Source organism: Mustelus asterias, chromosome 13 (genome assembly GCF_964213995.1).
Source record: "Mustelus asterias chromosome 13, sMusAst1.hap1.1, whole genome shotgun sequence".
NCBI lineage: Eukaryota > Metazoa > Chordata > Chondrichthyes > Carcharhiniformes > Triakidae > Mustelus > Mustelus asterias.
Window position 1 is genome coordinate 82,491,242 of NC_135813.1, and position 14,874 is coordinate 82,506,115.

Genomic DNA, 14,874 nt, shown 5'->3' on the forward strand with positions numbered 1-14,874 from the left:
GGGTGGTTCCCGCAGATTGGAAAACAGCAAGGAGGGAGACAAAAGGCGGATAACCATAGGCTGGTTAGCTTAACTTCTGTAGCAGGGAAAATGCTTGAATCTATCATCAAGGAAGAAATAGCGAGACATCTGGATAGAAATTGTCCCATTGGTAAGACGCAGCATGGGTTCATAAGGGAAGGTCATGTTTGACTAATTTGGTGGAATTCTTTGAGAACATTACATGTGCAGTGGACAATGGGGAACCTGTGGATGTGGTGTATCTGGATTTCCAGAAGGCATTTGACAAGGTGCCGCACCAAAGACTGCTACATAAGATAAAGGTACACGGTGTTACGGGTAATGTATTAGCATGGATAGAGGATTGGTTAACTAACAGAAAGCAAAAAGTGGGGGTAAATGGATGTTTTTCTGGTAGGTGATCAGTGACTAGTGATGTACCTCAGGGATCAGTGTTGGGACCGCAATTGTTTACGATTTACATAGACAATTTGGAGTTGGGGACCAAGTGTAATGTGTCAAAATTCACAGATGACACTAAAATGGGTGGCAGAGCAAAGCGTGCAGAGGACGCTGAAAGTCTGCAAAGGGATATAGATAGTCTAAGTGAGTGGGCGAGGGTCTAGCAGATGGAGTACAATGTTGGTAAATGTGAAATCATCCATTTTGGTAGGAGTAACAGCAAAATGGACTATTATTTCAATGGTAAAAAATTGCAGCATGCTGCTGTGCAGAGGGACCTGGGTGTCCTTGTGCAGGAATCTCAAGGAGTTGGTTTGCAGGTGCAGCAGGTAATTAAGAAGGCAAATGGAATGTTGTCCTTCATTGCTAGAGGGATGGAGTTTAAAAACAGCGAGGTTATGTTGCAGCTGTATAAGGTGTTGGTGAGGCCACACCTGGAGTATTGTGTACAATTTTGGTCTCCTTACTTGAGAAAGGATATACTGGCATTGGAGGGGGCGCAGAGGAGATTCATTAGGTTGATTCCGGAGTTGAGAGGGTTGGCTTATGAGGAGAGACTGAGTAGACTGGGGCTATACTCACTGGAATTCAGAAGAATGAGGGGAGATCTTATGGAAACATATAAGATTATGAAGGGAATAGATAAGATAGAAGCAGGGACGTTGTTTCCACTGGTGGGTGAAACTAGAACTAGGGGGCATGGCCTCAAAATAAGGGGAAGCAGATTTAGGACTGAGGGTTGAGGAGGAACTTCTTCACACAAAGGGTTGTGAATCTGTGGAATTCCCTGCCCAGTGAAGCAGTTGAGGCTACCTCATTGAATGTTTTTAAGGCAAGAATAGATACATTTTTGAACAATAAAGGAATTAAGGGTTATGGTGAGCAGGCGGGTAAGTGGAGCTGAGTCCACGAAAAGATCAGCCATGATCTTATTGAATGGCGGAGCAGGCTCGAGGGGCCAGATGGCCTACTCCTGCTCCTAGTTCTTATGTTCTTATTCAGGATCCAGCCACTCAGATCCGGGTTAATCACTTCAAAGTGGTCAGTTTATGTAGCGAGGGACAGTTGTGTGGTTTTGTGGTAAAGCAGACAGAATAACCTTTCATTCCTGTACCCAGTTTATCTCTCTACCTCCTGCAGCCCCTCTAGCTTTTGTAGTCTACTGTCCTTACTGTGCGACAGTAAGGTGAATGCCTTATGCAATGCTGAATTATATGTTAAAGTTTAACCACAGTTCCACTGGGCATTCCTAAAATGGTAATGTGCAAGAGTTGTGTTTATGATGTCAATCACTGAACAGTTCTCACCAGTGGGATCAATTATTAATGTCTCTTACTCATTACTACGAGGTCAAGGTGAAGTGTGTGTCTCTCCCTTTCTGCATCTTGGTTCGATTTGTTGAGTTTGCGGCGAGCTGGGGGCGAACTGAGAATGTGAGATTTGTAAATGCGTTGCCAGTGTTATCTCTTTGTTCATTTGCTACTCTGATTGTGGAAGGAAAATAGAAAAGACTTTGGGCGGGATTTTCCTGTCCCGTCCACCACGGGAATCGTAGCGGGTGGGACACAGACGATGCAAAGGTCCGCTGACATCGGGCTGGATTTTCCGGCTTCGGGACGAGTGCGGCTGGAAAATCCCGCCCATTGAGTCAGAATAAAATATTCCAGAAGGTCGGATTGAGTCACAAAATCACACATAGAAACATTGAATTTAGAAGCAGAAGAGGGCCTTTCGGCCCTTCGAGCCTGCTCCACCATTCATTTTGATCATGGCTGATCATCGAATTCAATATCCTGATCCCCCCCTTCCGCCCCTCCCTCCCCCCTTCCCCCCACCCTTAATCCCTTTAGCCCCAAGAGCTATATCTAATTTCTTCTTGAAATCAGACAACGTTTTAGACGCAACTACATTCTGTTGTAGTGAATTCCGCACATTCACCACTCTCTGGGTGAAGAAACTTCTCCTCACCTCAGTTCGAAAAGGTTTACCCCTTATCCTCAAACTATGACCCCCTAGTTCTGGACTCCCCCACCATTGGGAACAATCTTTCTGAATCTACCCTGTCTAACCCTGTTAGAATTTTATAAGTTTCTGTGAGATCCCCTCTCACTCTTCTAAACTCCAATGAATATAATCCTAACCAACTTAGTCTCTCCTCAGATGACAGACCTGTCATACCAGGAATCAGCCTGGTAAACTTTTGGTGTATTCCCTCAGATAAGGACACCAAAACTGCACACAATACTCCGGGTGTGGCCTCACCAATGCCCTATACAATTACAGCAAAACATCCCTATCCCTATACTCAAATCCCCTCGCTATGAAGGCCAACATACCATTTGCCTTCTTTACTGCCTGCTGTACCTGCGCGCTTACTGATGCACGAGGGCTCCAAGGTCTCATTGAGTATCCACTTCTCTCAATTTACATCTATTCAAGTAATAATCTGCCTTCCTATTCTTGCTGCCAAAGTGAATAACCTCACATTTATCTACAGAAACAGGCCCTTCAGCCATCAGGCTTATGTCAACCATCAAATACCAATCTATAATGGATGATATTGGAATAGTGTAGATTAGAGGGGCTTTAGATTGGTACCACTGGTCGGCGCAACATCGAGGGCCGAAGGGCCTGTACTGCGCTGTAATGTTCTATGTTCTATCTATATTAATCCCATTTACCGGCACTTGGTCCATAGCCGTGGTGATTTAAGTGCTTGCCCAGATGCTTCTTAAATGTTGCTGTCTCCACCACCACGCTCTCAGGCAGCACATTCCATATTTCCCCCACCCTCTCTGAGTGAACACATTTGGGTTAGTGTGTAGGGAAGCCATTGCTGATGCAATCTGAGGTTGTGTTGAAGCTCCAATGAACTGGCTTCTCAGGCAGCCCATTGGGCTCGAGGATGACTTGTTCTCACTCCAACCTGACTCGTTCTGAGATGGAATAGAATAGAATCCCGATAGTGTAGAAGGAGGCCATTTGGCCCATTGAACCTGTCCCGACAACAATCTTATCCAGGCCCTATCCCTGTAACCCCACATCTTTACCCTACTAAACCCCCTGACACTAAGGGGCAATTTAGCATGGCCAATCAAACTAACCCGCACATCTTTGGACTGTGGGAGGAAACTGGGAACCCACGCAGACACGGGGAGAACGTGCAAACTCCCCGCCGACAGTCACCAGAGGCCGGAATCGAACCCGGGCCGCTGGCGCTGTGAGGCAGACATTCAAACCACTGTGCCGCCCTGAAAATGTTTCATGGTCACCGTTAGACTTTTAATCCCAGATTTATATTGAGTTCAAAGTTTACAATCTGCCGTGGTGGGATTCAAATCCAGGTTCCCAGAGCACTGCATGGGGCCTCTGGTCCAGCGACAATACCATTACGCTACCACCTGCCCTATCAGATGTCGGATCAGACTCTGCCGCATGTGGGGCAGGTGGTATTTGAAGGGTTGGGTGGATGGGTAATTCAAGATGGCGCCGGAGTAAGGCGACTTCTTGCGTGCTGTGCCCAGCGCACCCTTTTATTCTATCTTTTACTCTCGTTCTGTGATTTTAAAACTCTATTCTAACTCTATTAAACCCTCCAACAATGCTCTATTAATGGACGTATTAAGTTGATCTTTCTCTACACCCTAGCTATGACTGTAACACTACATTCTGCACTCTCTCCTTTCCTTCTCTATGAACGGCATGCTTTGTCTGTACAGCGCGCAAGAAACAATATTTTTCACTGTATGTTAATACATGTGACAACAATAAATCAAATCAAATAACTTGGAGGTTTGTGCGCTGCCTCTGACCCCTCACCCTGCATGTTCCCGACGAGTCACTCGATGTGTTTGGTGCCTTACTGAATGAGCCTTCTCCATTTCAGTCGGTTACAGGCAAGGGCTCTGAGTCAGTGAGGACTTTAGACTTCTTCATGGATGCTTTGATGCCATCCCTCAAGTGTTAACATTGTTCTCGGAGTCTGCTGCCGTGACTGTGTTTTGCATAGAGCCGTTGCTTCGGGAGTCTGTCAGGCATACGAGCATGTCATGTCCAACGGAGTTGGTTTTGAGTAGTTAGTGTTTTGATGCCGGGCAAGTTGACTTGGGGGAGGATACTGGACTGCCTTATTTGCCAACAGACTTGGAGGATCCTCTGAAGACACCGCTGGTGGTACTTCTGTGCTTTGAGGTGTCTGCTGTTTGATTTGATTTGATTTATTATAGTCACATGTATTAGCATACAGTGAAAAGTATTGTTTCTTGTGCGCTCTACAGACAAAGCATACCGTTCATAGAGAAGGAAAGGAGAGAGTGCAGAGTGTAGTGTTACGGTCATAGCTCGGGTGGAGAGAAAGGTCAACTTAATGCGAGGTCGGTCCATTCAAAAGTCTGACAGCAGCAGGGAAGAAGCTGTTCTTGAGTCGGTTGGTACGTGACCTCAGACTTCTGCATCTTTTTCCCGACGGAAGAAGGTGGAAGAGAGAATGTCCGGGGTGCGTGGAGTCCTTACTTATGCTGTAGGCTGCCTCTGAGGGGAATAGGAGCATGAGAATCACTGCCACCCCATTAACCATGATCTTAGCCTTGGGTTTGAGATCCTGGCCTTCAGATCATCTTCTCCAACTGACTGAAGGTTTGTAACGGCACCTTGGAGACGAAGATGAATTTTATTGAGAGACCGTGCGCAAGATACAGAAAATGGTCCCCATTTTGCAGGAACTGAAGTTTAGTCTTAATCAGGGGAGTGTGGGGGTGTGTATGTGTGTGTGGGGGGGGGTGGTGGGGTGGTGTGGGGGGGATGTGGGTGCGTAGGGGTGTGTGGGGGATGTGTGTGGGGTGTGTGTGTGTGGGGGGGTGTATGTGGGGGTGGCTGTGTGTGTGGGGGAGGTGTGGGTTTGTGTGCGTGTGTGTGTGTGTGTGTGTGTGTGTGTGTGGGGTGTGTGTGGGAGTGTGGGTGTGTGTTTGTGTGTGTGTGTGTGTGTGGGGTGTGGGGGTGTGTATGTGTGTGTGGGAGGGGGGGTGGTGGGGGGGATGTGGGGCGTAGGGGTGTGTGGGGGGTGTGTGTGGGGTGTGTGTGTGTGGGGGTGTGTATGTGGAGGTGGCTGTGTGTGTGCGGGGCTGGGGTATGTGTGTGGGGGGGGGTGTGGGGGCGTGTGTGTGTCTGTGTGTGGGGGGGGGGTGTGGGGGCGTGTGTGTGTCTGTGTGTGGGGGGGGGTGTGTGTGTCTGTGTGTGTGGGGTGTGTGTGCGGGTGTGTAGTAATCTGGGACCTGGTTGGAAGAGGACTTCAGTTTTCTGGATGTTCCGCGATTTAGTTCCGATGTGCTTCCGAGAAGGTGTGGACAATGACCTGGAGCTGGGTTTCTGAGTGAGCGTGCATGCAAAAGTCTCCTACTTTCTGAAGCTCAGTGACTGAGTCTGGACTGATTTGGGGTTTGAATTGAAGGTGGTGTGTGTGATATATGTAGGTTGGGGGTCTGGGGTGTGTACTGCACTTTAAGGGTGTGGGTCATGTGACCCCTGAGGTGGGGCTAACCCCTCCCAGGATAGAGCCTGGTAGACCAGTCTTGCTCCTGACTGAGGGACAGTGCACACCAATAATAGTGTTCAAGTTAAGAAGCCGACTTTGTGGTTCTTCTGCACCTTATCTCAAGAGGTACATACACATCAGTGTGGGTTGAACAGTTCCCTGCTTGTTCTGTAGATTGTCTTCATACCCGAGGGGACTTTACTGGAGGGTGAGGTTCAGTATCACAGTGAGAAGAATGGGGAAGAGGGTTGGTCCAATGGCAAAGCCTTATGAAGTGAAGTTGCCATAGTCCCAAAGGACCTTAGGCTGTGGTTGGTGGTGATTTAACCTGAGGCAAAGACAAGGTTGAGAAGGCAGGGCCTTCATGAATAACCTATTATTCAAAGCCTTGTAATTAACTTTTGAAAGGCCCATTTCCTTGTAACACCTTGATCGATATTGAGTTCACTGTGTTAGGCGTTGCTGTTTTGAGTTACACAGTGATTCCCTTTGATTCTTTTGAAAGGCGGCACAGGGGTTAGCACTGCTGCCTCACACTGCCAGAGACCCGGGTTCAATTCCGGTCTTGGGTCACTGTCTATGCGGAGTCTGCATGTTCTCCCCGTGTCTGGGTGGGTTTCCTCCGGGTGCTCCGGTTTCCTCCCACACTCCAAAAATGTATGGGTTAGCTGGACTGGCCGTGCTAAATTGACCCTAGTGTAGCAGGGTAAATATGAGGGGTTACGGGAATAGGTCCTGGGTGGGATTGTGGTCGGTGTAGACTTGATGGGCCAAACGGCCTCCTTCTGCACTGTAGGGATTCAGTGATTGGCAGTGCTTTGGAAGGGAAGTTTCACATTGGAACAAGAGGAGGCCATTCAGCCCCTTGGGCCTGATGTTCCACTCAGTGAGGTCATGCCTGACCTGTACCTCAATCCCATTTACCCAGCTTTGCTCCCTGTATTTCGATACCCTGACCCAAACAAAATCTATCATTCTTAGTCATCTCCAATTAACCTTCAGCATCCACACCCTTTGGGAGAGAGTTCCGAATTTCGACTGCTCTCAGGTTTTTATATATTTGTTTATGGGATGGATGTGGACGTTGCTGGCTAGGCTGGCACTTATTGCCCATCTCTAATTGCCCCCTTAGGAAGGTGGTGAGCTGCTTTCTTGAGTCACTGCAGTCCATGTGGTGTAGGTACACCCACAGTGCTGTTAGGGAGGGAGTTCCAGGGTTTTGACCCTGCGACAGTGAAGGAACAGTTGATATATTTCCTAGTCAGGCTCGGAGGGGAATATGCGGATGTCAAAATGCAAAACTTGAGAGAGAGAAAGCTAATAATTTTGTTCTGATGTTGCGAATTGGGCAGGAGGGAGAGGTTTACAGATTTGCTGCCAACCTATGGAGACTTAGCACCAACATTGAAAAGGCAAAAAAAAATCAATTTTAGTATCAAAACAATGCTTTAAACATTGAATGTGTCGAACATTCCAGTCTCCTAAAGCAATTCCTCATTTCACTCAGTGTAATAAACCTCTCCAGGGATTATTGTACATGAAATATTTGTCTTTCTTGTGTTTTAATTGAATTCTGTGAGTTCACAGTTTATTTGATACATTTCCAAAGAACGATGGTGAGTGGTTTGGATGGGAAAATGTAGGTTTTGGTGTTCCCAGGTACCACTTCCATCTCGAAGGACAAGTGGCAGCAGATACATGGGAACACCACCACCTGGAGGTTCCCCTCCCAGCCACTCACCATCCTGACTTGGAAATGTATCGCCGTTCCTTCACTGTCGCTGGGTCAAAATCCTGGAATTCCCTTCCTAATGGCTCAACCCACAGCACATGGACTGCAGCGATTCAAGAAGGCAGCTCACCACCACCTTGTCAAGGGCAACTAGGGATGGGTAATAAATGGTGGCCAGCCAGCGACGCCCATGTCCCACGAATAAATGGGAAAAAAAAACTAGCCCGGACTGTGATTTGATTGTGGGTGCAATTTGTATTCTTCAGTAATTTCTGCTTCATCCCTTTGTTCTTTTCCTTCTGTTCCTCCTGCAGTTGCTGGTTGTCGATTGAGAGAGGGGCCATCTGGGCATTCGTGGCCCCCGCACTGTTTGTGGTTCTGGTGAGTGACATTGCTACACTGCACTGATCCAGTATCGGATTGGACACGCTTCAACGTGCACGCTGAATGTAGATGTTTTAGCAGTTCTGCTAGCAATGGTGTCTGGGGGAATCTGCGGAGAAAGAACAAACTTTAATTGGTTCACTCTGAAGATTCCTCTGCATCCTTCGCTGGCTGAAGAATGTAGAACGGCCAGGATGTTCGGAACCACGTGTTTGAACTCTTTCCGGCTCTATAAATAATCTTTTTTGCCATTAATTTGCTCCGGATTTCTTTACGGAAACTTGCTGAAGTCAGATAATCCAGCAATTAAAATAATTGGCGGAAGAACCAGAGGGAAGATGAGGACAAATGTTTATTTTTAATGATGTAACAGGGTGTAAGCTGGAATGCGCTGCTCGTGATGGTGATAGAAGCAGATTTAATCAACGTGCTGAAAGGGGGCTTAGAGACTAGTTGGATTGTGGGCGGCATAGTGGTTAACACTGCTGCCTCACAGCACCAGGGGCCCGGGTTCGATTCCTGGCTTGGGTAACTGCGTGCGGACTCTGCACATTCTCCCCATGTCTGCATGGGTTTCCTCTGGGTGCTCCGGTTTCCTCCCACAGTCCGAAAGACGTGCTGGTTAGGTGCATTGGCCATGCTAAATTCTCCCTCAGTGTACCCGAACAGGCACAGTGGTTAGCACTGCTGCCTCACAGTGACGGCTAGGGGATTTTCACAGTAATTTCATTGCAGTGTTAATGTAAGCCTACTTGTGACACTATTAAATAAACTTAACTGATTGTTCTTTCAAAGAGCTGGCACGTGCACTGTGGCCAAATGGCCTCCTCCTGTAATGCTACCTGGTTACTGGTTACCTGGTTATTGGTTACCTGGTTATTGGTTACCTGGTTACTGGTTACCTGGTTACTGGTTACCTGGTTACTGGTTACCTTTCTGCGGTGCCATGGGCTGAGTGTAGATTAACCACTGAAGTTTGAATGTGACTCAGAACTTTTTTCCATCTCTGTAAACAATCTCCTTTCCGTAATTAATTAAGTTCTGATTGCTTTTCTGCAAATGCAGTAATTTAAAATCTTTGGTCTAAGATGTAGCCAGCTGGCCGTTCTTTGCTGCCTGTCGGGAAATAAGTTCCATATAATTCCACTTCTTTCCCTCAACTTTTCCCTAATAATAGAATTGTAAAATCCCTGCAGTGCAGAAAGAGACCATTCAGCCCATCAAGGTTGCGCTTACAACAATCCACCCGGGCCCTATCCCCTTAACCTCACATCTCCCTGACACTAAGGGGCAATTTAGCATGGCCAATCACCTATCTAGCACTTCTTTCGGACTGTGGGAGGAAACTGGAACACCCGGAGGAAACCCAGGCAGACACGAGGAGAATGTGCAGATATGGCTTATCCCGGGTCCCCAGAGCTGTGAGGTAGCAATGCTAACCACCGTGCCACCCCACTAAATTATTCAGTGTCTTTCTTCAATGCAGTCGTTGGTTCAGCATCAAGCACCACTTGTCACAACGCAGATTATGTTCCAGTAACTCTGCGGCAAAGATTCTTTGAGTCTCCTCAGTGACGTCACTTAGACTTAGACCGGTATCACATGACTCTTTCCCCAGGGCTCATTGGTCAATGTGTCACGCGAGCCAGTGTTGAGTTCTCCAGTCTCAGCCTCACACACACGCAACTGGGCTTCAGAATCCCGGGAGATAATCAGCTGCCTGTGAAGCCAGTCACCTGACCAGAAAAGACCCTAGCCCAAATCTTCCGGTCCGTTCTGCCGGAGGGATGGAAATATAGAAGATAGGAGCAGGAGGAGGCCATTCGGCCCTTCGAGCCTGCTCCGCCATTCATCACGATCATGGCTGATCATCCAACTCAATAGCCTAATCCTGCTTTCTCCCCATAACCTTTGATCCCATTCGCCCCAAGTGCTATATCCAACCACCTCTTGAATACATTCAATGTTTTGGCATCAACTACTTCCTGTGGTAATGAATTCCACAGGCTCACCACTCTTTGGGTGAAGAAATGTCTCCTCACCTCCGTCCTAAATGGTCTACCCTGAATCCTCAGACTGTGACCCCTGGTTCTGGACTCCCCCACCATCTACCCTGTCCAGTCCTGTTAGAATTTTCTGTGAGATCCCCCCTCATTCGTCTGAACTCCAGCAAAAACAACCCTAACCTAGTCAATCTCTCCTCATACATCAGTCCCGTCATCCCCGGAATCAGCCTGGTAAACCTTGGCTGCACCCCGGTGAGAGCAGGATTCTTCCAGGTTCTGAGATCGTTGATGACTTCTCCCTGTGGCGAGTATCGCAGTGGCAGAGAATGCGGATTACGCAAAACCCGGTAGACATTGGCGGGCCTGGAAGATCACATCACCAGCCCATGGTGGACCAACTCCACCACTGGTAAATACACTGTTGGTGGGGTGCGGTGGGGGTGGGGGAGTGGGGGGGGGGGGGGGGGTTGGCGGCAGAGTGGAGGTTGTTAGTGTTGGGTGGCCGGAAAATCCTTTCCCTGATGTCCCATTCTGCTTCTCCCACACAATTGCCGTCCGTCATGTATCACAATATAAACATTCCCCATCCGAAACCATATCACACCCCGGGAGCGGCACAAAGCCAGATCAAAAATCTATTCGGGGGAGAAAGAACCCTGGGAAATTCCTCATTGAATCCATCAAATGATCCAGGTTCATCCCGGAGATCACTCATCCTGACTTGGAAATATATTGCCGTTTCTTCACTGTTGTTGGACAACATCCTGGAACTCCCTCCCTAACAGCACTGTGGGTGTGCCTACACCACATGGACTGCAGTGTTTCAAGAAGGCAGCTCACCGCCACCTTCCCGAGGGCAGTTAGGGATGGGCAATAAATGTTGGTCTAGCCAGCAACACCCACATCCCATAAAAGAATAAAGAATAATTTAATTGGAACGCACTGTCTACTAGAACACAATTTATTTCCTTCAACATTTGAACTTCAATCAAATCGCCCAGAACACTACACTGCTGTAAAAAGTGCCAACTCTTCTAGTCTATATTCCTAATTAAGATGCTTCAAACTGGGAATTAATCTAGTGGTCATGTTCAGTCCTCTTTCCAAAGCTTCAATGTCAATCACCATCATCACTACCTATTTATGTAAAGAATAATCAAGATTGAAGGGTGATGAGTAGAACCTTTGTAATCCCCGGATATCCCTGAGGAGCTGTCAACAAGATACTGGCACCAGAGAGGGCAAGAGTTTTGTTATGGTTCAGGTCAGAAACTCCAAAGTGTTTTATGGAGCCCGCCTGGATCGTAGGTTTTGCATTTTGAATTTGGCTAGGATAAGCATGGGGTGTTTCACTTCAGGCTATGATTCAATTGACCCGGAGGTGAGCGTTTATCAAACAAAGTTTATTTCAGAATATAGTTAACATATATGAAAAGAAAACTAGCAAGAACTATTATCAATTACAGACAGAAACAAAAGAATCCTTAACAAGTACATCGAAGATGTTCCAATCAAACAAAAACTTCCTTCAGACAAAACCCTTTAAATAAATTCAGCACAGCAAAGTCTAATACTCACATGATACTGGAATTGAGTCCTTTGGTTGGAGAGTTGAAAACTCTCTGTCTTCTAAGTTCTAGCAGTCCTCTTGACACATCCAGAACGGTTTGAAGTCATAACAGCTTCCCAGAACCCCAGGTAGACTCTGGTCAAAACACCAACAGCAGATTTTCTCCTTCAGAAAGGCAAGACTTTGCTTTCAGATAACCAGCAGAATTTCAAAAAAAAACAGGGAGAGAAACACTTCTTTCCAGCTTGTTGCCCCTTCTAAAAACTAACCAGCAGCTCAGAACTGAAGACGAAAGTGCTCCTGTCACCTGACCTGCCAACCAGTTTTCCTCCCAACACTGCAGGGTCATAAGACTAGTCTCAGAAAGTACCTGAGACCCCCATTTAAGCCATTTAAGAAGCAATAAAAGGACATCTGGTAGACAGCTCCGCAGCAATGAGAAACACTGAAGATGTGAGAGCTCCCGAGATCATGATTTTAAAAAATAGCTTTCTTAAAGATACACGAACTTCACAATTTGTTTAATGATCTCACATGCTCAATTTTCATAAGTTCTTTCAGAAAAGGGCGGCACGGTGGCACAGCGGTTAGCACTGCTGCTTCGCAGCGCCAGGGTTCAATTCCTGGCTTGGGCCACTGTCTGTGCGGGGTCTGTACATTCTCCCCGTGTCTGCATGGGTTTCCTCCGGGTGCTCTGGTTTCCTCCCACTGTCCGAACGACATGCAGGTTAGGGTGCATTGGCCGTGCTAAATTCTCCCTGAGTGTACCCGAACAGGTGCCGGAGTGTGGCGACTAGAGGATTTTCACAGTAACTTCATTGCGGTGTTAATATAAGCCTACTTGTGACTAATTAATAAAATTTTTAAAAACTTTAGGTTTTAATCTGTACAATGTGTAGCCAATTAGAGTAATGTAATAAAGGCAAAATACTGCAGCTGCTGGAATTCTGAAATGAAAACAAAAAAGTGCTGGATAAACTCAACAGGTCTGGCAGCATCTGTTGGGAGAAAACCAGAGAGGTTTCGAGTCTGGCTGACTTCCACCGATGGTAATTCCTTAGGAGAGGGGATGGCCTAGTGGTATTATCACTGCTATTGATCCAGAAACTGAGCTAATGTTCTGGGGACCCGGGTTCGAATCCCACCACGGTAGATGGTGGAATTTGAATTCAATAAATAAAAATCTGGAATTAAGAATCTACTGATGACCATGAAACAATTGTCAATTGTCGGGAAAAAACCATCTGGTTTACAAACGTCCTTTCGGGAAGGAAATCTGCCATCTTTTCCTGGTCTGGCCTACATGTGACTCCAGAGCCACAACAATGTGGTTGACTCTCAACTACCCTCGGGCAACTAGGGATGGGCAATAAAAGCATGGGTTTCTTCTGGGTGCTCCAATTCCCTCCCACAGTCCAAAAATGTGCGGGTTAGATGGATTGGCCGTGCTAAGTTGCCCCTTAGTGTCAGTGGGACTAGCTCGGGTAAATGCATTGGGTTATGGGGATAGGGCCTGGGTGGGATTGTGGTTGGTGCAGACTCGATGGGCCGAATAGCCTCCTTCTGCACCAGGGTTCTATGAGCTTTTAAATGGTGGCAAGCCAGCGATGCCCATGACCCAGGAATGAATTTAAAAAACACAGGGAAGCACAACAGGCCAGAACTGGAGGAATGCCGAGATCTCGGAGAGTTGTTGCCAGGAGGAGATTATAGAGATAGGGAGGAGTGGGGACATAAAGGGATTTTTTTCTGCTCTTCGACATAGTGTGAGGGCGGAGGCTGAACTTTCTCATTCAGAAGACGACACCTCCAACAAAGCTGCACTTGCTCAGTACTGCAGTGGGATTGCCAACTTCAGTTTTGAGCTCAATTGCTTGGAGTCCCTCAACGTCAAGTGTCACATTGCTGATTGTGAGAGCTTGCTGTGTGCAAATTGGTTGTCACATCCCTTCATTACAACCTTCAAATAATTGGCTGTAAAGTGCGTTGGGACATCATAGAATCCCTACAGTGCAGAAGGAGGCCATTCGGCCCATCGATTCTGCACCGACCACAATCCCACCCAGGCCCTATCCCCATAACCCCATGCATTTACCCTAGCTAGTTCTCCTAAGGGACAATTTAGCCTGGCCAATCCCACCTAACCCGCACAGCTTTGGACCGTGGGAGGAAAACGGAGCACCCGGCGGAAACCCACGCAGACACGGGGAGAACGTGCAGACTCCGCACAGACAGTGACCCAAAGCCGGGAATCGAACCCGGGTCCCTGGCGCTGTGAGGCAGCGGAGCTAACCCACTGTGCCGTTATGCCGCCCTGAGGTTCGGAAAGGCGTGAAAGAGAAACAATTCTTTCCTTCTGTCCATTTCTAGTTTCCGATGCTTCACTTCATCTCCAGACCCATCCTGGGTTTTGCTTTGAAGTATCTTTTCAGTTCACTGTCAGTGCAAACACATTTTAAACCTGGCAGCTTAGAAAGGTTTAGTAGGCGAGAGTGTGTTTCTGTTACAAATGTTTTGTTGCCAGGATTTAAAGTACAAAGTACAAATCAGAAGAGCTTGAGGACAAGGTAAAGTCTGAAGGGTAAAGGCCATTAAGGAGTTTCCGCTTGACAGATTCTCAGAGTTTGTATGTGAATGTTTCCGACGTTAAGTGGGAATTGAAGGAAGCAGAGGTGATTGAAGAGTAGCTTTTGCTGCTGAAGCCTTGATACCCACTCAGCTCTGGAGCAAGATTTTCTAAGATATAACATTGTCAAAAGGAAATCACACAATGGTTGCAGCACAGAAGGAGGCCATTCGGCCCATCGCTTCAGTGCTGGCTTTCCAATGAAACAATTTACCGGTTGCTATTCCCAGGTCTAAGACCAAAGAACAAAGAAAATTACAGCACAGGAACAGGCCCAGTGGCCCTCCAAGCCTGCGTCCTGAGAATGTCCAGAGGTTGTGACAGGCACTATATAAATGCAAATCTTCACATCTGCAAATAACAACATGCCTTTCTGCCATCAATCTCTCCCACCGCAACACAGTTTAAATTTATTTATTAATGTCACAAGCAGGCTTATATTACACTGCAGTGAAGTTAATGTGAAAATCCCCTAGTCGCCACACTCCGGCACCTGTTCGGGTACACTGAGGGAGAATTTAGCATGGTCAACCCACCTAACCCCCACATCTTTGGACTGTGGGA

The 14,874-nt window shown here is 47.2% G+C and overlaps 1 protein-coding gene across 1 annotated transcript in view; it reads left to right on the forward strand.

The window, feature by feature from the left end:
- adgrd1 (adhesion G protein-coupled receptor D1) overlaps positions 1-14,874 on the forward strand; it is a 273,065-nt gene that overhangs the window by 170,024 nt on the left and 88,167 nt on the right. The window contains exon 20 of the mRNA XM_078227665.1: positions 8,039-8,105. Within this exon, the coding sequence (XP_078083791.1) occupies positions 8,039-8,105 (67 nt within the window). The remainder of the gene's footprint in view (positions 1-8,038; positions 8,106-14,874) is intronic.